A 25459-nucleotide genomic window follows, 5' to 3' on the forward strand; every position below is an offset into this window, starting at 1 on the left:
CTGCCCTCCCTTAAGGGGCTGCCCCCCCTCGGCGCTGGGGCACCCGTCGGATCGGCTCCCGTGACTTTTCCGGGAAGGCTGGAGCTGGCACCGCAGGGAGCGGAGTGCTGGTGGCAGCAGCCAGCCCTGCCGAAGGGCTTCCCCTTGGCAAGCCGGCGAAGGTCGTTAGAGGCTGCTTCTGAAAAGGGTCTTTAAAAACAAAACTGGCGCAACAATGCACGTCTTAAAGGAGTTAAAAACACCTGATGGCAAAAAAAGGGGTACGTTTCCTCCTAAAGCATCTTTGCAGTGTGTTACCTTCCCTAAAAACCCTGTGTAACTTCATATTATTAGCCCATCACTGATATAAAGCGCCCGTCATAGCCTGGCCAGTGCGAGAAGTAGTTTTCGGCTTTATTGCTATGGGCCTTAAAAGGGAAAAAAACAAATTACTTGGCGAGTTACATAGTATGCATAGCAAAGCTGGCTTCTTCATCACATGCTCCAGTGATTTGTCAGATTGTTGTATATGGCAAGGTTGAGGCCTAACAGATAAGTCTGTGAAATACTGAGTAGCCTTAGTTTGTGCAGAATCAACATCTTTCATTTAGTTTGATATGCCATTAGATCCCGTATTTTCTGTTTTATTTGACTCTATGTCCTGAACTTCTGAAACTCCAATTGCTCAGAGTAGCCTCTCTGGTCACTCACTATTCAATAGCTGCTATATTTCATCTTACAGGGTATTACACTTCCCTTGTATCTGTATCACATGAATACATAAAGGTCTTCCAGTTAAAGCCACAAACCATTTCTACTAATCAGCCCAACATGTAAGTCAATCTTGATAAACAAGTGTTGTTCATACTGGTATTTTTTCCTTACCAACGCACCTAGCCTTCATCTGAGCTTAAAAAAAAAATCAAAACAAACAAATAAACAAAAACCCAGCAAAAAATGTTTTCTATCCCAGGTTGTAAGCCTGAATGATCACTTTGGAGAGTTTGAGAGGAAGAATGTGCCTTGCGTTAAAAGGTTTGCTCTGCAATTGTTTCAAGTGCTACCTAAAAAAAAAAAAAAAACCAACCAAACAAAAAAAAACCCAAACCCTTACAGCCTTTAAGGTTTTCAGTTCCTAAACCAGTTTCTGAAAAATTGCTCAAGAGAAATATAGGACTCGTGTCTCAGGCACAGGTGCAGTCAGGCACATCGGTCAGTTTAAAGGTGCTGCTGGAGGACTAAATCCCTTCCTCTGCCCAAGCGCTTTTCAGCGCGACCTTACCGTGTTTACACGATACATACAGCAGCTAAAGAGTTAACGCCGCCTTCTAAACACTTCACCTTCCAAACACTCTTAACTGCGCCGGCAGCCAGGGGGAACTGTTTTGACAGCGATGCTGACTATATTCTCAACCTTTCCATACAGCAGCAGGATGTTTTGTTTCGTCTTCTGCGTACGTTTAAGCTGTCGCCAGTTTCCAACACCCGACCGCCCACCTCCGCAGGTTACTCCCAGTTGGTAACCACGGTACACGGACAGAGCTGGTGGCCAAGGGGAGGGGAGAGGTGGAAACCCCAAACCTTCGTGTGGTTTGTGTGTTGCAACAGCAGGTTTCCTAAGAAAAAAAATCTCCAGAGAGACTGTTGTTAGAGTGGTATGTTAGAGTATATGTCACAGCCTTCAGTTCCACCCATTTCGTGGTTTCATGTACCAAAAAAAGCTGCAATTCTGTTCAGATAGTACATCCCCCGCTGTTTCCAGTGATAACTGTGTGCAGAAGATGCACTTCTGTTGTGACCTGGATTACATCTAGCTACAACGGTGGTGAAGGATTTATCATCACAAGTCAAGTGTTTTGGCCAAAGATCTGACTTCAAAAAGAGTAAAAGGAGGGACATTAAGTCACAATATTTTTTGTTTGTTTGTTTGTTCAGTAAGGCAATGCTTTGGTGTCTTGGAAATTCAGAAATCATTTTCATCCCTGTGTAGTTTTATGCGTAAAGAGCCAGGGGAAACCTGGGGAGAAAGGAGAAATCGAGTACACCAAAGAAAATTCTAACAGCTCCTGCATCTACAGCCCGACTGGCATAGTTCATTTCAAACAGCAAAGCCAGCTTACAGATGCTTGGAATCAGAATTTAGCTCTAATACCCAGGCTGCGTTCAGTCAAATATGTAATTGTGTTTAATGTATGCCTCTGTAAAACCCACACCCAAGACAGCCTGAAAGAAAGCTTAACCCTCTTTTTTTTTTTATTTGCTTATGCAGGAAACTATGCCCCAGACGCCAATATTTTCCAGCATGCTTGGTTCCAGTTGTAGTGGACAAGTGCAGCCAGATATGGGAGAGAGGTGCGTGGACCCTGTTTATCAGGATGGGAACCTTGTTTCTGGATCACTTGAGGCCTTGATAGAGCGCCTGGTGCCCACCATGGACTATTATCCAGATGTAAGTAGGCACTAAATGTGGGGTTTTTTTCCCCATGGTTTTCTTGCATTATTATCTGGCTTGGTACTTCCTCAAGAAATTCTACCTCCTTCTGATTCAAGATTAAGATGTAGGCTAAAGATGCATTTATTTTACTTGCAATATTCATTCACTAAATACATTGTTCAATGGGGATACTCTCCTTTCTGTTTTTAAATGAGAACACTTGTTAGAAAGATAAAGCCTTGTTGAACCCAAATGGGTGCCTTAAGAACCAATTAAAAGCAGCATTAGCCACAGAATTTGAAATCCCTCTAAGCTGCTTTAGCTCTAATGCAGCCAAGATTAACTACTAACCAGCTCCTGCCTAGGAAAGCAGACCTGAAATCAGCTCTAGTTGTGGGGTTTTTTTTCCCTCTTAATTTTTTATGTATATTCTGGTTTGGCTATCAAGAAAAAAAATATAGATTTTAATTAAAATGCTGTCTTTCTCAAGACATTTTAATGGGCAAGCACTGTAATAATGTATGTTCCTGAGCCTGAAAATGATTTTGCAACTGATTAAACATCCTCAGTGCAGTCCTCTGAAGTAAATACTATGTTTAACTCCAGGCCACACAGTAAGATTCTAAATCTAGGATATTATTAAGAGATCACTTTATCACTTCAAATGACCCCTTGTAGCCATCAATGAAAGATGTTACTTAAACAAGTTGCCAAAGATCAGAGCGGCTATATACCATATATTCCATCTGAGCTCTGAAAAAGTGGCAGCTACAGCAGAAGCATCCCAGCTCTCTGTAAACACTAACAAGGGGGCAGGAAATTGCAATCTTATTAACTTGTATGTTGAACTTAACACTTGTGGTAGTGGGCCATGCTGTATCTTGTTATGTGTTTCTCGGTCAAGTTTGTGTAGAACCTTTTACTATGGTTTCACATCAGCCAGGATAAAGCCCCTCCAAGCCCCCACATACGCACCAGCCATCTTCATAATCGCCATGCACAAAAAAGGGACTCCCTGTATAAGAGTTCAGTGGGTATAAGCAGCAAAATTGCCAGAAGTCATTAGTAAAAGATTTTTAAAAAGCAAACACAGGATGTTTTCATGTTCCAGTTCAAAAGTAGTCCAAAACCTTGCATTTAAATATGCTTAACGTACAATTGCACTACCTTTGACAGATGCTTAGTACCGCATCTTTTTTAAGACATGGAGGGATAACCATTTTCAGACAGTAAATCTCTGCTCCCCGCCCCCAAATACATATTGTAGAGCAGATGCAGAAGAAAGGAGCAGGTAGAACTGGTATGGTATACCGGTGGAATAGCTTTAGGCTGCTGTAGTTAAACCTTCCAAGGAGTGGGTTCCTTGTCTTTTGTGTAATACTAGAATCTAGTTACTCACTGCTTGGATTTCTGGAATACAGCTAAGTTTAAGTAACTGCTTATGCACATAGCTTATTGTAACTTAGGATCTATTTATAACGCAGCTACTCTGAAAATGGTTCCATAAAGTGAGCCTTACTTAAGGGGTCTACAACATACTTTGCTGCTAGTTTCCATGGTGCTCTCCCATACTCAATGTGAGGTAGCATCGCAAATCAAGCCATCGCTAACCCCACCCTGGGAGGCTGCAGTTTAAATAGACAGCAAGCTGTCAGCTGAGGGAGAGAATAGAAGCAAATCAAGCAAACTCCAGGAAGAAAGAGAGATGGAAAACAGCATTAAACTAAATTGATCTCCTCTACAGCAGGACACATTCTTTCAGTTAAATCAGATCACCCAATTTAGCTGAAAGGATTAATTATAGAATGAGTAGATAAATAAGCTTTGAACAACATGAAGAAGGAGCTGTATTTGAGTCATCTTCAAATCCAAGTTTTCTATTTCAGTACAGTTGCATGTTTATACTCAATTTCATGCTCATTTCTATTTTTAGGGAAGTTGCCACAGAGGGTTAGAGTGATAGCCATTTATGCTGATACCCTGTCAGAAGAGTATCTGTTACTGTATGTTCAAGAGAAAGGTATAAACACCTCTCAGTCTCATGTCTCTGGCTACACATGCAAAGAAAGGCAACAAGGCATCACCAACTGACTCACACAGCTATTGGTTACATTAGCAGAAGTTACCTTAGTTACAGAGTGACATATCTGTAAGTTCCAGTACTCATCCAAATTTTTGGGTTAGTCCATCTGAGCACAATGCTTACAAGGCATTCCCGTCTGTGTGGACATTAAGCTAAATGTCACAGTAATCTTCTAGACAGAAGAAAAAAAAAGAGGGGGTGGAGAAAAAACAAACAGAGTATATTTCTGTGCTGGTTACAGAAGCAAAACAAAAATGTATTTGCCATGTTGGCAGAACACGAGACAGGCAAGGGAGAATGGGAAAAGATAAGGCCCTACATTGGTGTACTGCTCTTTTGAGGCTTGTTTGTGTAGAGGGACTTGTTCAGCACACAGAAAAATGTATACTCATGAGACAGAGGAGTTCGGGAGGTTAGGAATGGAATGTACCAGTCTGCAACCCTTGTGCCCAAGCAAGAAAACATTTCAGGAAGATATTCACAAACAAGAAGCTCCAGAATGAGCAGTGAGTGCACAAAGAAAATATTTTTTTTAATTTTTTTTTTCCTCCTCAAGAAGACATCAGTGCATTCTTGGGTCAGAGTAACAATTCCTTCTTTAGTCTTGTGCACTCGCGTGCTCTCTTTTTTTTTTTTTAATATAATTCAGCTCATCTCTTAGCAACAACTTTAGGCACTAAAGGAATCTGGCTTCTTATTCTCTTGTAAAGTACAAACCCCTTTTGTATCAGCTTACGTTGTTCCAAGCGCAGAGAGGATTTTCTTTTTTTTTTTTGCCTCTCCTCCGAAATACCTGTCACATTTGTAGGATAAATGGAACTTAACTTTCAGTCTTATAGCTTATGGAAGCATTTTTTAATCATACTTTGTCAAACCAGCTAGCTTCATAGCTAAATTTCCTTCTCCAAATCATCATCTTCATGATTAGGGGACTGCCTATGAGAGACTGTACGGTTCTACAGTGTTACAACATTCAGCCTCTACGTGTATAGTAGTACAGGTGCAGCAAACAGCAGAAATCCTTGATTCAGATAAGGCATATTAAATATTTCCTATCCAAAACAACTGTGTTCCTAACCCCTGAGACCTACTGCAAATCCAAAATGCATGGATTAGTTCAGCCTGAATTTTCCTTATTTATTGGAGAGTGGCTATTAGCAGCAAGCAAGGAGATGGGGGTCAATACTGTTGTCAGACCTATCATTTTTAATTTGGTTCTTAATTGCAGTTACTCTTTGTCTGTTCCAGCATAGGCAAAACCCCTCCACAGTTAGATACAATATATTGTTAACCAGCACATCTTGATTGACCATAATGGAACAATTTTGCTTTGCAAAGTACTGAACCTAGTTCCAGTTAAGTGACTTAAAAAATGGATTAAAAATACAGCAGATGGGTTCCAGATCTAATAATTTGTTTCTAAAACCTAGTAGTCCAGTGATGTCTGGAAAAGCATTGTATGGCTCTAGTAAAGATATTACTGATTACAGAGAGACATCAGCAAGCCTAAAATGGAAAGCATGCACTTATCTGGCCATGTACTTTCCTGTATCTTGCCAGTTCGGCACTTTTTTGACCATCATATAAAACATTATCAAAGAGACCAAATAAAAGCACAGGTCATCTGGGTCATACTTTTCTTGCAGTATAACAATAGGGAAGTGATACTCTGAGTGAACCTCTCAGAATCACTCTGGATAAACACTCTCCCACGTCACACAAACTTCCATCAAGGAGACCAACACTAGAATTAGTAGAAGAAGCAAAATTATATCTTTCCTTAAAAGAATGTGTTCCAGCTTATCAGAATGAAGGTCACAGGCAGGGCAGTTTGGCTTAAGTTGTGGTTACCCACTACTTAGACGTATAAGCATCTTTCACAGAGGCTTCTAAACTCCTAAAACAAGAATGTGGGGAAGGGATGAAAGTATCAAAGTCCGTAATTATTTTTTAAATTCCCCATCTCTCTCAAATGCAAAATAGGGTAAAAGCGAGGGCTGCTTCATGTTTCCAGAACAAAAATTTTCACAGAAGCCAAGTGACAGCTGACACACCCGACAGCTAAATTCCATTCCTAGATAGTCCAGACTCACAGTTTTAAAATTCAGGGACAACAGTGGTAGAAATGATCACAGAAGTTGGCTGCAAAAAATTACAGAGGATAACCATGCATCATTTAAAACTTAAACCAAAACACACTCCCCACCACCTCTCAAAAAAAAAAATAAATCTCACAACCCAACACTACTCTCTATCATGCTTTCATTCTGAATGGGGAGTGTATCAGCGTAGAGATCGTTCTCATATACATAAGAATAAAAGATCAGATGTGTTGTCCCACAACAAAACCAAGCTCCCTTCTGTGGATAGGGTTAGCTCTTCAGCCTAATTTTAGTGGCTACAACGCACCACATACGCTACTATGGATTTCTATAAAGTTTCTCCAAAGCTGACACAATGTCATCCATCAACTGTTGCCAGAAGCAGGTGTAAGAGCTACGTTGAATTTCTTTTTTAAAATTAATGAATTTCATTTTTTTGCCATTGTAAATGTAAAAATAAACTCTGAAATCCTGGAGACACAAAAAGAAAACTAAACAGAGGCCCAGTTTCTTAAATTTTCCCAGTGTGCACTTGTATGAGATGTTTGCAACTATGCCATCAAGAAAGGAGGCCATGCTGTCAGTGACCTGTCACTGCCCTGGACACCTGCCTCAAGTCACGGAGAACCCGATTGTTAGGTGGCCCCAGCTATCCCTCTTCTGTAGGAACAGCACTTCCACTCATGCATGAAGCTGTCCCCAACTGTCCATCCAGTTAACCATTCTCCTCCTCTACTCATAAACAATAAAAAAGGCAAAGACTACAGATTAACTCCAGTTTTGATAGTACAGAATTAATGCTATTCCTATTTTAATTCATGAAGCCCAGTGCCAATAAAGATCTTCCAGTCAGGATGAGCATTTTCAATTCCTCTGCTGTATCATGCTCCACTCTGTTCTTTCATTAGCTGCCTCCACAATCTCAGTACGGAACTGAAAGTTCAAGAGATAAGTGCTTTATCTATTATACTATTCAATTCCTCTCAGAACACTGACTTTTAGTTAATTTTGTTGTTGTTAAAACCCTTTGTTCCCCTTCTGACATTTAGAGGTTTTTAGTGCTAAATATATAATTCTCTGCCCCATAATATAAAGAAGTGGAAAAATTTTTCATTAATAGGACATTTTATTGTGATTAGGGAGACCAACCCCATAACCTTTTTAGACTTTTAAAGATAGCATTATTGTTTAGCTACAGGTGTGTTTCAGAGATTCCAAGCAGCAGAGTTTGGTAGCTAAAAGCAGAGATGCCATATTTTAGACAACTGTTCTTAAGTTTTCAGGTGTCTCAATTCACTTGTCCAGCCCAAGGTGGTGTATGCGTGCATTGCCCGTTTATGTGGACAACTGGCTGTGGCCCGCCAAATGACATTTCTAAAAATACGGTGCAAAACAACAGTACACATTGCAAACATAACAAAGGTTAATTGAAATCCATTGTCAAGGAGATCCCCTACAATTTCCTGACTCCAAATTTTGCCAAAAAGCCTGAAGGAAAACCAGAAGTGCTTATGAAATGCTACTATCATTATTCAGGCAATCGCATTCAAATACAGAAGCCAAGTTTCAAACACTGAAACATAAAGGCATTCACACTTCAACTGAGCTTTCCAGAGTACGATTCAGAACACAATGCATTACAGCTTTTAAAAATCAAATGGAGAGGCTATTTCTAATAAGAAATAATAATTGTTGTCATTTATAAGCAGTGTTCATACTCAAAAGACTCTGAAAGAGGCCCCCAGATAAGTCAAGTCAAGCTTAAAACTAAATTATTGTCATATGGCCACAATCTAAGCTAAAGTTTGTGTCAGAGATTGTGGGAAAAAGGAACCAAAAAAACCCTACATGAAGAAGTTACAGCTGTGGTTTGGAATACACATGAAGCAGTTTTCTGCAGCTCAATGAAAAACAATCACTCTTAAAGAAACATAACAGCAGAAATAGTGCTGTTCAAGAGGCATAACGCCCTACATTGGACATATTTCAGTTGTTTCTTCAGTGAGCGATGACTAGTTAGGCAGATTAAGTTTGGCATTTTAAAAGGGAAATAAGTTGGGAATCTGAAAACACCAGAGTTAACAGCCTTGAAGCCTATCGCATTTTCTTTCAACAGAGCCAAAAGGAGATCACCACCTCTCTGGAGAAAGGAAAAATTATAAAAAGGTTAAGTGAAAGAAAGCTATGTTCGTGATTTATGGAATAGTTTTCCCAAGAAAGACAGATTATTTTTGTTAAAGTTATTCACCTTGTTGCCTTTTTTTTTCTCCTCTCTGCTTCCACAGAGGACTTACATCTTCACTGTCCTGCTGAGCTCACGAGTCTTCATTCACCCACACGAGCTCCTGGCTAAAGTGGGGCAGCTCTGCATTAAACAGAAGCAGCAGCTGGAAACGGGGACTGAGGCAGAAAAGGTAAATGAACCATTTCGTCCTTCAGTTAGCTGTGCTACTGTTGTTTATTTCCCACTCTTTCTTTCTCATTCTAAAGCTAAATAGAGTGATAAAGAAGAAATTGAAATTGTAATTGTTGTGTGTTACTGGATGCACTTTCATTTGGGTATTTTGTTCTTGAAAAGCCTGTTCCTTCTTCATGAGCCACAAACATAGGTCATGTACTACCTTACCGGTTGGGTACAGTGGCTGGAAATGTAACTCAGTTTATGAGCTACAGGTCGGTGCTGTGCACTGGAGCAGTGTGTAACTGCCGTGAAACCTGCCCAGCAAGTCGCTTTGCACTTTTGGGCTTTCATCAAGTTAGGTCTCTTTCTTGAATCCAATCCCCCTTTGTCCAGTCACTCACCATCCCATTAGAGTTGAGTGCTCCATTGTAGGTTATTGGTGGGGTGTTTTAAGTTGGTGTAACAGTAAATCAGAATGTACCTTGCATGAAAGTTAAGGGCTGCACTATTTACACTGGTAGCCTGTGCTAACACGTGACTATGCAGTTTTACTACAACCGATTACACCAAACTGGGTCAGTTTATGAAATGCAGTTAGGTCCACCTAAGTCTCAACTTTATGAAAACTGAGTATTGAAGGGCTTTGGACTGAAATTGAAGTACCAGAACAGCCCAAGCTGGCATTCAAATACAAGCAACAGAAACAAGGATGAAGTATTTAAAGACCTAAACTGTTCAAATCCTAGGCACATTTTGGATCCATTCTTGTATGGTGAGAAATTACATGCTCACATTCCTGATCTTCAGCATGTTGATAGTCCCATTTTTTTTTCTCCTGGTTGTATCAGGACTCCAAGTGGGGACCATAATGAGCAAAACTGATTTGGCAATATAGGGTTTTTGACAGCAATACTAACCTAAGGGCTTACGTCTCACTGACTGTTCCTGGGGCGCAGTCTCATACTATGTTAAAAAATTACTCCACAGGAAAAACTACCCAAATGAATTTCATCCAGGTCAGTCCCTTGATCTACTCAAGAAATAACTACATAACTTGTCATGGAGATGCTGGGGAATTCCAGGGGTAGGGGAAAGAAGGTGCAAGAACCGCTACATGCAGCTTAGTACAGAGGGGCAATAACCGTTCCCATCACCACTGCCAAACTATTTAGTGACTGAGCAACCTCAAACTGATGCTCTGTAAATTGTAATTGTTCCTCAGCAGCACCTAACTGAACAGCAGAAGTGGGAACTTGCAAGAGATGCTGGGACCATCTGAAACATGGAATGAGCAAGACTGACCTGTAGATATAGGAAGACAACTGCTGTCAGTAGCCAGTGTCAAAATACACCTGTGAAATACTTGGATTTAAACATAATGGCATACATGATGAAATTTTTGTGAATAGCAATACACTTCAGAGATTTTAAAATTAAAACAGTGTCTGGGGACTACATCACCTGGCTGTTCACAGTTTTTAGTGGTAAAGTAGTATTATTCTGGCTTTTCAGCAGATGTGTTAAAGAAAAAAAAAATTATGCTATTTCACTTCAGTGTGGAAATCATGACATCCTAACAATAGGATGTAAAATAGAGCAGCTCATATTCCCAACACCCACGCTCTTACACCTTCTGCTGACAATTTGGAAACGGGCCTACAGGAAAACCAACCAAACAGCAGGGTGACAATAAAACATTAGTGTTTGGGAGGTTGCTTTAGTTTACATGCTGGCTGCTTTTTCTCTGGATCCCTTCCTACCCCTTTAATTAAAAAAAACAAACAAACCCAAACAAAAAAAACAACCTGTAATTTTTGTCCTGCCCAATAAACACAAAATTATTGTAAAACACTACATCATCTTCTGCCATCCTGCTCAAATGTTTGCTTTACTGTTCTCTACAGCAAGCACCAGTATGTTTGTCATGGTTAAGCCCCAGCCAGCAGCAAAGCACAATGCAGCTGCTTACTCAGTGCTTGCTCACCCTTCTGCCCTCAGGTGGGATGGGGGAGATATTCAGAAAAGAAAACCTCCACTCATGGGTTGAAATAAAAACAATTTAGTAGGACAGCAAAGGAAGAGGAAATAGTAATGGCAATGTTACTGATAAAGGAACATACAAAACCAAGTGATGCACAGTGCAACAGCTGCTCACCCCTTGTGACTGATAGCCTGTCCTCAAGCTGCGAATCCCCCTCATCCAACTCCCCTCAGCTTATACACTGAGCATGACATCTTACGGCATGAAGCATCTCTTCGGTCAGTTTGGCTCAGCTGTCCTGGCTGTGTCATCTCCCAGCTTCTTTTCTACAAGAAGCTGGGAGAACAGGGTTAGTATAAGAAACTGAAAAGGTCCTTGACTTGATATAAACATTGCTCAGGAACAACTGAAAACATTAGTATGTTATCAGTATTCTCAGCACAAACCCAAAACATAGCCTTCTACTAGCTACTGTGAAGAAAATTAACTCTATTCTGACCAAAACCAACACAATATTTTACAGAACAGTTTGGCCATCAGCATTTGCAACCATTTGCTTTTCTATCTGGCAACAAATAAAACCTCATTTCACATGCAGCATGGAAATGCTCGACTCAAGGCACTCTACATATTCACAGTCATAACCCATTAAGGTATCATCAGCTACCAGCACCTTTTAATTAAGTGACTCCGTAGCAGGAAATAGCTGGCAAAAGTAGTTAAATGATCAGCTCTGATCATTTCTGACAGAGTTTGCTTATGCAAATATCTTAAGACAAGAAACTGGCTGACTTGTTGCCTGGATAGCGTGTGAGCTGAAAAAGTGGCAAGGAGCCAGGTTTTGAGCTTACATGCCACAGAACTTATCATTCCTTTGTTTTTTGACATTACTGGGTAGCCAAGAATCCTATAGAAAACAACACAGAGAAAAGTGGATTAAAAAGAACAACACTCTGGGATGTCTTGGAGCCTGCTTAGAGTCCTTTTGGTTTCACAGTTTAAGACGTAAATTATAATATACAAGGCAGTAGTTAAGCTTGACCATAAAGGTTAAAATTTAACCCTGCATAAGCGTTTTAGAGATTGGAAAGACCCAAACAAGATTGTCACAGAAAAATAGCATGTGTATAGTATTTTCAGTGTAAAAAAACCCCTGTAGTTAAAACTGTGGTGCATTGTTTCTGCAGCACGAGGGTATTTTTTAAATCAAAAGTTACAGTAATAATAACAGTAATAATAGTAAGAAATAAAAAGAGAAAGTAGAAGTTAGTTTATATTAAGTTTGTCGTGACTCTCTTGAAATATGCAAGTCTTCAAAAATTGTGATTTCCCTCGATTTTTGTCACCACTAAGTTCTTTTTAGAATCAAAACAATACTCATAACTGGGTCATTGTCATTAAACTTCCCTTTCTTACACGCACAGTATTGCTATTGCCCTCCTTTCTAATTGGTAGTTGTTTCTTAGTCCTGTCTGTCTTGTCTCACGCAGAACGAGGCTGAACCACAGTACTTAATAGAATTATTTTTCTTCTCAAAGAAATATTTTTAGGAGAAGTATTCCCATAGGCTCCAGAGAGCTCTGTGTCAGGCCTCACAAGCGGAGGCTCACATCTGGAGCAGGACTACTGAAAAAGTAGGTTGCTAAGTTTATTGCAAACATGACAAAAAGGAAAATGCATGCTGCTACCCACATGTCCGAGAGATTTCTATCTGGGTTATCACAAAGCATTTGCATCAAGCCTGTCACGCTGCTTTGGGTTTCATCAGAGCACACACTGAACAAGAATCTCATGGTTGGCTATAGTGATGGTTTTTAGTGTCACTCTCAGAAAGCATACCTGATTTTCATGAGCATTTAGAGCACTGGATAAAAACATTAAGCTTTTTTACACCTGAAGAGCAATTATATAAAGAGTAACATGGTTTGCAGTTTGTCTTGCCAGAGATGCTTAGCTTTCCATCCGGAAAAAAGCAAACCCAACAAAAGTTCATTAGTAGATATATAAGATGGGAAGTCAGTGTTTATATGGAGATGCTTGCCTAAGGAAGACTTTTTGCAGCCTTCCTTCCTCCATCCCTCCTTTTTTAGTTTCTGAAGTTAAAAAGAAAGAATAGACAGGATAATTAGTACCAAAACACAGTTCTGTAGCAGCTTTTAGTAAACAAAAGGCTGAGTAGGCCTGTACCTGTTAACTTTAATTGAATGGAAGCACACCGGCTGGCTAATTAATTCTATCACCACCTACAGCTTATTCTTTTAATAATGTCAGGCTCCATGCATTTCCTAGCGAAGAAGTATAAATTGTCCTTTCCCTAAGGCAGATAATAATGGGAGTTTTGAGGACAGACAATTATAATCTGGAACTCTGTCCCACATTGCTAGAAATACCTTATAGCTGGGCTCCACAGGAGTGGCATTGGCAGAGATTTCTTTGCAGGCATGCCTACTGCTGGTAAAGAGAATGGCGATGTTTTCTTTTTGCCCTCACTATCCAACTATTCTGTGCTTCGTTCACTAGCAGGATCAATTAAATGCTATCAGTAAAAACGTCTAGGAGAAGCACGCTAGCAGAATAGTCTGCAGCTCTGGATTAAACAAACAAGAAAATCTCCTTCAGATGCACAAGGAGGACTAGCTCATTTTCAGACTGAAGATTCAAGAATGCATGGTTTAAATTCAAAGTTCTTATTAATCAGAATTAATATTCCCACTGACTATACCACCTTGACATTAAAAAGAGGCAAAGAATAGCTTAGGTTGGTAGACTTCTGGTTTTGATTAAATAAACTGGGACATTGGATGATGTTTTAGCAGGAGTTAGACCAATTCTTGGAAGACATTCTCTATTTGTTTTAAAATACATCAATTTCCTGTAGTGACACTCACATGCTAAGTCACCTTCTGTAACTCCCAAGAGGCTGATGGAAAGCGCAATGAGGAAAGTGCACTGTGTGTGGGGAGAAGGAACTGCTGTGTAGTGGGACTTCCGTAGCTTACGCAAGTGGGGGGATACACACACAAATGAAACCTTCCTCTTTCTCCCTAAGTGCATCACAGGTTGAGTGGGAGGAAAACGTAACTTCGATTGAGCTTTGGTTCATCTTGTTTGTTAAAAGTGTTCTTAGCACTCACACTCCCAATTTTACAGGAGTGTTCCCTTGGATTTACTGGTGCTGGCCTCTGTTATGATAGTGGAGTAATTGCCGTCCAATGCAGGCCTAACTGATGAAAAGCCTTACAAGAATCACAGTGACAGAAGAACTTAGAAAACAGCTCTCCCTCCCCTTTCTGTGGCTGATAGCTCTTTGAGTAAGAGCCAATACTTTTTATTTTCAAAGTCCATTCTGATTTATATGTCATGGAGAGAGCACACACATCTTTCCTGTCATTCATTTATTTTAACATACAGCTCAATCTGGAAGGTCTGATAAATTCTACAGAACAAAAGTGTCTTTGTGAACGTTTCTCATGAAAGATGCTTGGTAGAGTACTGCAGTTTGTACGCATTTGAATTCAAACGCCAAGATGCTGCTTCAGATGGCATAAATCAGCATAAGTCCCATTGACTACAATCAAATAAGTCACTTAAACTATTTTGTCATCTTCCTGGCTTTATACAGCTAACATTGAAAAGATGTTCAAAGTGTTTGTAGGAAACAATACTGAACTATCATGGAAGAAGGCTAAATCACACTACTTCAGAGTCGAGATCGCAGTTAAGTAGATTCTATTTTATCCCCTTCACCTACCTGTAAATGCAAACTATTTTCAAGGGTGCCTGGTTTTATGTGAGCCTTCATCAGCTAATTTACTCTGCAGTCAGAAAAGTCTATGGTTAGTAATCAACTCATTGTTTCTTTCTAGGCAAAGCTAAAATCCTTTGCTGCCAAAATCATTCAGCTCTTGAAGGAATGGACTGAAACTTTTCCCTATGACTTCCAAGATGAAAAATCCATGAAAGAGTTGAAGGAGATTGCTCACAGGATCACACAGTGTGATGAGGTAGGTGTGTGGGGGAGAAAAACTTTAAATGGGAAAGTAATATTTGTCAACCTTTGTACATAGTTTATCATATTATATATAAGCCCTTGCTCATTTAGAAAATACAGTATTTTCTAAATGGACTACAGCAGTTGCTAAGCTGTCAGTGTAACTGCAGAACATGGGCTGAGTGATGAACTTAATGGTACATTAGCAGAAACCGTCTATCTATAAAAACTAAGTGTAAAAGGAAGAGACAAAACAGTCACGACAATATGAAAGATGGATGTGGTGCAGAAGGAAACAGGAAAGAACAGTGACCATAATGGCACAATATAGTTAACTTTCATAATGAATTATGTACTTGGTATTATGCACTTTGTTACTATTCTATACTTCTTAAGTCCTGCAAGACATATCAACTAGTTGTATCAAGTGTACTCTTGCTCAAGGTGAAGATGCTTATTGTTTAATAGTTCATTCCCAGCTCCTAACAGTAATCAGCAGCTGTTTTGTTGCCACATTTCAGGTGACATGCACAGCAGTTCTGCAAAGGGAGTTATGGTTGAGCTCAGATAGCTAGTCAATCAGCAGTCTTAACAGCACTGAGCTTCTAAGCCTATGAAGAAAATTAGGCCTCATATAAGAGTTCTCTGAAGCAAACAGATAAAGCAAATTCAAGTAAAACAAGGGCTGTTTTCTGTTTGCTTTTTGTTTTCATGGGTTTTGTTTTGTTGGTTTGGGTTTTTCTTCTCCAACACTCTTAAAGCCTGCACTTCTTATTGAGAAAAATCACCATAACTACCAATAGAAAGAAGGAAGGATTTCATCAGGAACTGCAAGGGAATTAATTGTAAAGTGTTTGCATGAACATGAAGGCTTACTTAAAAGGAAGTAGAAGCTTCTTGTTGTTTTTTAAACCCACAGCTTTAAGATATTTTGGAAAACAATTAGCAGGAAATGTGAAGACAATTTTATTATGTGTTTTTGTTGCTTCAAGTACAGAGAAAATGAAGAACAACAGGTTTGACAGCACCGCATGAATCAGCGATAGGACAATACAATTAGGTGTAACCAAGTTGTCACAGGGAAGTACGTCAGTTTCTTTGCATCAGCAAAGCTGTTTACCTGGATGCTAATATGAAAGCGTCAGTGCCTTAGTAGGAGGGGAGAAGGAAATAGGATTATAATATGCCTTCTATTCCCCTTTGTAGACAAGGGTGAAGAGGTGTACTTTGGCAGAGACACTACTGTGAAAAGGGACTTGGCAGAGGTTTTACTCAATGTCTGTATGTTAGTATTTAAATTTGTCTATTACTTTGAGCTGGAAAGAAGTTGTGGCCTTTCTTTATCTTTCCCTTCACTCCCACTCTTACGTACAAATAAAATGTCATTTGAGAAAAACACGCCTTCATGGAGTGGCTCAGTGCTCTGGTGTCTGAGGCATCTGATGATTTGGATTAATTACAGCATCACTGTATTTATCCCCTTCACAAGTTTACAAAGTCCAGTTTCATCAGTGAAGAGCTATGCCACATCTGACCTATAAGAAACATAATTTCACACTTGAGAAAAAGCAGCTCTTGCTCTCAGTATTTCTTACCACAAGAAATTGCCCACACTGTGCTTCAGCAAGGGATTATAGTAATGATTTGGGGTTCTAGTACATGTTTTAGAGCTTTTCCAAATTCACCTTAAGACACTATTCTCCATACATAGGATAAAAGGTCAACTGAGAATTCACACAAAGCAGTGAGGTACTTGTCCTACTGATATCAGACAGCATACCAAATAGCTATAAGTACATGTAGGGTTGTGTCCCAAATGAAGTACAAATGTTTGACTTGAGACAAGGACAAATTATTGTATACTTACTGACTTACTTTCCAAAGTTCTAAGAAAATTTAAGGTAAGACCAGTAATGAATCTTCTAAAACTCTAAAGGGCATTTGTCAAAGTACTAAGACACTAATAAATTCACAGTAGCCTAAGTAAGCCTTAGCTTTTCATATCACTGCAGTTCTTTGTTCACTTTCACATAATATCTGTAGTGATCTCCCCTGCCTTCAAGTTTGATTCTCCATGATCCATATCTAGAAATTCTGCCTCCTCCCAAACACATGGCTAAGTCAGGCATAGCAGCTGAAGTCAAATCATTTGCAATAGAAAGCTCAGCATAGCAGAGAGCAGAATTAACGCTTTATTTTAGTCCCCCCACCACGCTCCCTTGGCAATTCTGAACACTTGTAGCACAGTGTTTGAAATGGCCCCAGCCAGCTGCTGTTCAGTGGTAATCCAGTTGCCTCAAGATGAGCTACACTGCCTTTAGCTTTTCATTTGATTTCACTTGGGAGTCATATTATTGCCTTGTAAAGCAACATTCTGACACGATTATTGTTTAATTATAGCATGCAATAGACAAGTATTCAGTAGTCATTGTCTCCCACATCTGCTACATAATTTCCATCATCACTGCACATTAGTGGCCTCTTAGAATGATCAAAGATTCATTGCAGTTCTTTCTGGCGTACCCAGCTGACCAGCAGAAACCAACACAGCAGGTTGTAAGCTAACAGTTAACCTTGTGGCTAACTTCAAGAGAAATAATTGACATGAAAGCAAGACAACAATTGGGTAGAAAAAGGGAAGGATTGTCTTTGGTAGAATTAGTTTTTCCAGCAGTAGTAAGAATAGGGTTGGAGAACCAGGGTCATTTAAAGCAGTAAAAGGAGGGATGGATGAGTGTGATTGGGATCAAGTTAGCTCTTTGGGGTTGACCTCATTGAGAAATGTCTGTAGGAGACAATCAATGGCAGAAAGAATTCAGCTTACCCTAGTTGTCAAAACACTGAATGATTATATTCCTGTGGCTTTACCATTATGTATCCTGCGTTTAAAATCTGCACCTGATGAACAGAAAAGTATTATAGTTGTCCAAGAACATGTCGTATACTGTGCTTTTACCTAAATCTTTGGACGCTATAGTTGTTCAGAGCCAAGCCAGTGACTTTTAGGGGTATATTGCTGGGCATAATGCAAATTCTCTGGATTCTGCCTGAGCTGGATAGACTTGGTCATCAGTGAGTCTGATCAGAATGAGAAAGAGCTTTCTGGCACTTTGCACACAGAGAATCCAGGGAGCTTTGTACAAGCAACTCAAACACCTTTCATTATACCTACTTGTAGGTTGTTTACCTCGATGCCTTTGAAGTGGGGTACTAGCCAAAAACTGCCGCAAGGAATGGACCAGCCAAGCAAGTGAAAGAGAGCTGGGAAAGCAGGCAGGCATAACGATGTTATAAAGCTGTGTGGGCAGTTAGGACAAGCTCAGTTGTCACAGGATGATCAGCTCAGATAAGATGAAAGAAAATGGATAATAGGCGTTTATTTTACCCAGTCAGAAATTCTTTGGCTATATGTGTCTGCAAGAGCTACAGATTTTTAGCAGTCATTGTTTCTGCCTTGCGCTTAGGAAAATGGAACCGTGAAAAAGATCATTAGCCAGATGACACAGAACCTCCTGATGGCCCTCTCTGCACGGAGCCAATACCAGGAAATCAGAGAGAAATTCCGGCAACCTGTTACTGACAAAGGCACCATCCTCAAAACCAAGCCACAGTCAACTCAAAAGGACATCCTGAGCGTGTGCTGTGACCCTCTGATCTTGGCACAGCAGCTGACCTATATCGAACTGGTGAGACACTAATTTGTGAGACACTAATTTAATTTTCCATTTACTAAACTTGAATTTACGCATCAATATGAATTTTGCTATTGCTTCACTGAAAGCTTCCAGTGTTTTAATCAAAAAATACCACATAATGAACAAGAAGAATTAGATACCCTGATAAAAACACCTCTCATCTACATTGTGGGGACATGAAAGTTCCCAAAAGGTTCTCCTAGCTGGCTTTATTGAAGCGTTTTTCACTGAACTCCCTGTTTGTCTGCACAGTGACAACCTCTCATCTTTCCAAACACAGGAAAGGGTGAACAACATTTACCCAGAGGATCTGATGCAGATTGTCAGCCACATGGACTCCCTGGATAATCACAAGGTACAAGAAGGGGTACAGAGGGAAAAAGAAACAAAGAATAACCAGGGTAAAGAACCTCTGTAATTTGAGTATACCCTGTGCAAGAAAGGCTGAAATTTTCTAACCTTCTTTAGGATCACACCTTGTAAAATATCCAACAAGATTCTATTAAGACATGAAAAGGATGCTTAACCTTTGCTATGTTAACTTTATCATGATACACGACAGGATTAACATGTGGCCTGTTCTTTTACAGTGCCGTGGCGATGTGACCAAAACCTATAATTTGGAGGCCTATGACAATTGGTTCAATTGTCTCAGCATGCTGGTGGCTACAGAGATTTGTCGGGTAAGTATTTGTAGAAAACAAGATAGCAAAGTGATCCTGGCCTTAAGGACAAAAGGCAGGCAGTGGTCTAATAGAGATTTAGACATTAGCTATGCAATTAAAGATAATGGCATTACTCAAGCATTAAATTATTTGCATGCTTATATGATTAAGAGTTCATGGCTACATTGGGCTTTGCATATATTCTCTAGTTTTGCGTAGCTTCAATAATAGCATTAGTCATTCAGTGAAATGGAACTTGGAATTTTGAGTTAGGAGCTCTTTTGGATTTGTTGGGTTATTTTGGTTTTTGGGTTTGTGTTTTGTTTTGTTAGTAAATTCTCAAAGATGCTCATCTTTAAACACAGATTTACACCTATAAACAGCTGTCCTTCCACTGCATTTAGGTATCAGTAGTACTGTCATATATTCATTTTTGTTGTAGAAAAGTCAGGAATAATATTTTCTTCAGAAGTCTGAAAAGAAAGCGGACTGCTGGAGAGGTTTAAAAAAAAAAAAAAAAAAGAGACCAGCCGTATTAGAGGTTAAAGTAACTTCTATCATGTAAAAAGAAAAGAAACAGAAGGTATACTACCCCAGAAACCTTTTTTTTTCATGGGTATTCTCTGGGTTTTTAGATTACTATTGATACGCATCAGTTCTAGCAAAAGGAAAAGCTTCTCTCTATTCCTTCTTGGTCAGTAATCCTTCTGTGGAAATCCAAATGCCTATTGCAATTTCATGAAGTTGTATATATTGATCCAAATCGCTTAAGATTTTCTGTGACTGCAGGAATTTATTGCAAAAACACACCAAGACAACTTCCAGAGCTGGCTGGTCTGGCTAATATGTCCAGTAAACCAGTCAAACAAAAAGTTTTAGCATACCAAGGGCTAAGCCAAACCATTCATAAAAGCATCTGAAAAACACATATTCATCGTCACGTGCTAGGTCCTTGGCATATTTGCATGAGTGGGAATTTGTATATTGGATCATTGTTCCTACCTGCTCTCAAGAGGTCATTTACAAGAACACACAGTGACATGAGAAAGTCAGGACATGGCAACTGTTCTCACACATTCAGATTACATGCCTCTGGTCCCAAGTCTGTCCACTGCTTTCCCTCCTTCTTCAGAGGTTTTAATTTTTTGCACATATATTCTTTCTCATAACAGCTTCATGTTATTGCCCTTTTCCAGTAACAGGAAATAGCTGAAAGTATGCAGCTTGTTTATAAAAGATTCCCCAAGACATTGAACTTCATTTATATACAAAAATCTACACTCCTCCACAGCTACACAAATAAATGATAGTAGCCCCAAACACTTCTGCCATTTTAATAAAAATAAATCTTAACAAAATACCCTCGGGCCTATACACTCATAAGATTTAGCTGGATAAAATCTTCAAATGCTTATTCAATCAACCTGTTACAATGCCTTTGACTGAATATCCCATCCAAAATTTAGGCCATCCCTTCCCTTTTAACAGGCCTTCAATTTTTTTTTTTCAGATTGTAAAGAAAAAGCAGCGTACAAGAATGGTGGAATTTTTCATTGATGTGGCAAGAGAATGCTTTAATATTGGAAACTTCAACTCAATGATGGCTATTATCTGTGAGTATCCTTACCAAAGATGACAAAAGGCACTCCAATTTACAACCTGACTGGCCAGACTATGCTCATACTTGCCTTAAATTTGCTGACCACATCAGCACACACATTTCTACAGGGGCAGCAAGGAGCAGTGGCAGATTAACTTGTGGGTGGGCGGGTGTTAGCTACAGCTTTCATTTGTCAGGCTGAACTCCCTTCCAAAACATGTTGTGCTGATACATAAACAGTGTTATGTCAGCCCTGTATTTTTTTTTAACTCAGTTGTTTATTTGTCTCTTCTCTCTCCATTCAGCTGGCATGAACTTGAGTCCTGTGGCACGGCTAAAGAAAACTTGGTCTAAAGTCAAAACAGCCAAATTTGATGTTTTAGAGGTATGTATAAAGTTTAGACTTCGTACAGAAAACCACCAGATAGTTTTATCCAAACCTCTGCTGTGGAATACAGATCACAGAGGCACCTCTGTCAATAGTCACCGGCATATAGACATTAGGGAGAGTCCTGAATTTCAAACTCCCTTCTTGCCTGCAAAGAAAAACAGACACAAGTTTTCTTCAGGCTATTTTCTCCAATTAAACATCAAGGTAGTTTTCACTGAAGTGAATGCCATATTGCTACCCTTAAAACTAATTGGAGTTCTCCATCTAGTGGAGATGGAATGAAAACAAAACTTGGTCAAAAACGTCATCAGAAAGATTGGTGGTGACAAGTTAGATCTATTTTTTCTCCTGACAGTTGTTTATCATTTCCTTTCATTCTTCCATTAACCATAGCAAAGCGTAAGTGTAAAGCGAGTACAGAACCCTCCTTTCCAACAAATTAGAAAAACCTGAATCCAGGCCTGATCAGTATAAAGGTACTCTACCTTGAAAGTTTAAAAAGTGGCCCAACAAATTTGTAAGAAATGAACTCTCTGATGGTTAGATCAAAGCTTTCTGTATTTAGGAAACAGGTATTACTTGACTGCCTTTTTCCCCCCTCTGTGAAAATAGCATCACATGGATCCATCAAGCAACTTCTGTAATTACCGCACAGCCCTGCAAGGAGCAGCACAGCGATCTCAGACTGCCAACAGCAACCGAGAGAAAATAGTCATCCCAGTTTTCAACCTGTTTATTAAAGATATCTACTTTCTGCACAAAATACATATGAACCGCTTGCCCAATGGGCAGATAAACTTCAAGGTAGGACTTTGTTATTCATAGAAACTGTAATGCTAGCTCAACAATGTACGTTCCAAACAGCTGCCAGTTTTGAACTTCTAGCTCATTATACTACCCATTCCTTCAGTATTGCTGTGATCTAGACATAAACCATTATGACTATGGGAAATGATTTCACCAAATATCTGTGAAAGCTTGCAGTTGCTGTGCTTATATTACATATCCAGCAGATCCACAATTGCATATAGTGAAGAGAATCCATAAAACTGCTGGAATGTAATTGCCTTCCACTAATACTGTTAAAAGGTACTGAGATTTCTTTTTTTGTTAGTTTTACATGATATGGGACAGATGCATTGTAAAACATAAAATTCACATAAGCAGAACCAAATGGAATAACATTAATTTGTTACTGAAACTGATGCATGAAAAGATTGAAAAGGATTTCAGAAGCCAAGCCACCAGTATTAAGAACTATTTAAGTAATACAAAAATAGTCTAATGTTAGCTAATTGGAAAGGGAAATTTCTTCAAGGAATTTCAATTTTTTCTTCCTACAACATTGAAAAATAAAGGAAAGAACTTGAAGTCAAGAAGTGTAAGAATTTTAGTGTACCACGTACGATGGCAGACAAAAATTGGCCACTCCTCATCCCTGCACCCTGCCTTATGTTCAAAAGTGTTTGGGGGAAGCGGATGGCAGTGAAGAACGGGAAGTTAACTTTTCTGTGGCAGCAAGCCATCCTATCTGATCAAACGTTAATAGGTATCTTCACCCTAAATCATCAGTGTTAGCTAGCTGTAACTGCTACACACAACCAGCAGGTGGTATTTAGCAGGTCTTCAAGGGAGTTTCTACAGGTTCTGGATTCTCTCTCCCTGACTAATAAACATATATGTCCAAAAGACCCTAGCCTGGCAAAAGTACTTTTGAAGCTTTTTGCCATTATTAAGGCTGGGGAGGGGGGGCACACAGAATATACAAGAAAAGCCCTAAAAATTAAGCATTTCTTAACATAAAGAAACTACAGATATTCTTTCATTACTTGAATTTTATTTTGTTTATTTCTTAAATTTAAAAAGTGCTTTATGAAAAAATCAGATAGGTCACATTTCATTTAAGTTGAAGGTGGAAATGTAAAATTTAAAGTAAATAAAAACCATTTACTAACCCATTCCACTCCAAGGCAAATTTAGAGATAAGACGCAGAAAATAAGCCAGTAGCACTTTATTATAGATAAAGAAGAGTTTGGTGATGAAAAGAATAGCATGATAAAGACCAGGCAGTTAGCAGGGATATGCTACTCAAAACTTGGGAGGTTAACAACATGTGAGGAACTAGGAGCAAAAGGGGGACGCGAAGGGCGCAGTAAAAACAAAGGATGACAAGGAAGATGACCAAGTAAGGGATAATAAGGGAAGCACCATGGATAAGAAGATGACTGAGAGGTTCTGAAATTGAAACAACAGAACTAATATTTGACAGAAAACAAATATGATTTTAATGATATTCTTTTAATTACCTCATGCAGAAGTTTTGGGAAATTTCAAGACAAATTCATGATTTCCTGACATGGAAGCAGGTTGAGTGCCCTTTTGAAAAAGACAAGAAGATCCAGAGCTATCTACTCACAGCACCCATTTACAGTGAAGAAGGTACAATCCTTTATTATGCATTATAGTGAATCTTCCTACTTGTTGAAATGCAGACAGAATATGCAGGTAAAAAAGTTAACATGCAAAAAATATTTTATAGGCACATACTATTACTTCCCTATTAGCTTCTGTTAAGAATAAACTTCATTATGAAGTCTGCTATGTTAAACCATCCCTGGATGTGTTTAAGAGACAGGTGGATGAGGTGCTGAGAGATATGGTTTAGTGGCAGACAGATACGGTTGGACTTGATGATCTCTAAGGTCTTTTCCAACCCAGTGATTCTATGATTCTAAACCTGCTATATTGTAACTCTAATTTTTGTTTTCAGTTAAAAACCCCACCTATCTGATTGTTATTATTTTGTTTACTAGCTCTGTTCATTGCATCCTTTGAAAGTGAAGGTCCAGAAAACCACATGGAAAAAGACAGCTGGAAAACACTCAGGTATGAAGCTTCTTCAGAACATGAGTATTTTCGTGGACATGGACAGGCTGTGATCATCAGCTTCCTCCCTTCTATTTGCATAAGAACACTTTTGCCCAAATATAATTTTTTTTTCCTTCAAAATTCAAATCTGGAAAAATTCAACAGGGCTTTGATTTTAATACAGCTTTTCCAGCCAGATCAATTCAGGCTGCAAGATCACTGGTGGGACTGTGAAAGAGAATATGCCTTGTTTAGGCTATCAAACACAGTAAAATAATTCACATTTGTAACAGTTTTCAGACATTATTTTCTCTGAGCAAGAAATATCTAGAGATACTAAAAAGATACTATCATGTATCATACCTACACGCACATCTTATAAAAGGATGGAATTTTATAAAAATAGGCTGAAAATTATTCATAAGAAAAATTTCTCAATAATTCCTCCTCCCTCGGAGAGGGGGAAGCACCTCTTCTATGTACATGATGAAATCAATATAGATCAGATTTCTAATACTGAGGCCAAAGCAGAAAGAGAGATGTAAACCTTTGTAAATCATGTTAAACATTTGTATTTGACATATCAATACTAGATAAAGAATAAGTCTGTCTGTCCTGAGCTGCCCTTGTGCTGTTATGACTGTACTGTCCTAGACGTGGCTGTTTCCCAGCGATGTCAGTGCTTCTTAGGAGGTTCACATAAGCTTTTCACTTATGACACCTACCTTGCATTAAATCTGATGCTGTTTGGCAAGTAGCACTTTACAATGACAGAGGAATGTATGTTATTTGCCTGAGCACATCTTAAGGGCCTGAAGTAATGTTATGAAGGTTAACTTCTCATTTAATTTAAAGTCAGTATCTTCATTGGAATTCATACATGGATTCCAGTTTATAGCAGATGAAAATCTATCCCTTGAAGAAAGTCCTCAAAAAGCTTATGATGCAAGACAGATCTATTGCCAACCTTTACCAAAACTGTAAAACTTCTTGTCATGACAGAAAAGATAAAATTATTTTGTATTGCTTCTGCAGGACAACTCTTCTTAATAGAGCCTGAGGTTTTTGGATCTCATCTGCAGACTGCGAAGCACATTAGATGAATATGTTTTTACAACCTGAAAGACTTGGACTGAGCTAAGAAAGACCTCACTGGCTGAGGTCTGTTTTGTATATACAGTAACTTTTATGAAATAAAATGTGGTAAATATTTCACATGTCAACCTTAAGGCACTTAAGTGAAGGGTTTTGGGGGTTTATTTTAAATA

General features: G+C 39.1%; 1 protein-coding gene across 2 annotated transcripts; it reads left to right on the plus strand.

The window, feature by feature from the left end:
* Positions 1-2248: 2248 nt before the first annotated feature.
* On the plus strand, positions 2249-25459 carry RASGEF1A (RasGEF domain family, member 1A). Of its 2 annotated transcripts, none has more exons than XM_010151981.1 (12): positions 2249-2428; positions 8884-9012; positions 14847-14984; positions 18436-18657; positions 18947-19021; positions 19257-19349; positions 20842-20944; positions 21237-21316; positions 21935-22126; positions 23639-23762; positions 24137-24209; positions 25227-25459. In XM_010151981.1, exons 1-12 carry the CDS (start codon positions 2255-2257, stop codon positions 25249-25251), a joined length of 1428 nt encoding a protein of 475 aa, XP_010150283.1. In that variant the 5' UTR covers positions 2249-2254; the 3' UTR covers positions 25252-25459. The 2 variants fall into 2 exon arrangements, with proteins under 2 accessions (XP_010150283.1, XP_010150291.1); XM_010151989.1 differs by having other exon boundaries at positions 14853-14984.

Source organism: Eurypyga helias, unplaced genomic scaffold (genome assembly GCF_000690775.1).
Source record: "Eurypyga helias isolate BGI_N326 unplaced genomic scaffold, ASM69077v1 scaffold8420, whole genome shotgun sequence".
NCBI lineage: Eukaryota > Metazoa > Chordata > Aves > Eurypygiformes > Eurypygidae > Eurypyga > Eurypyga helias.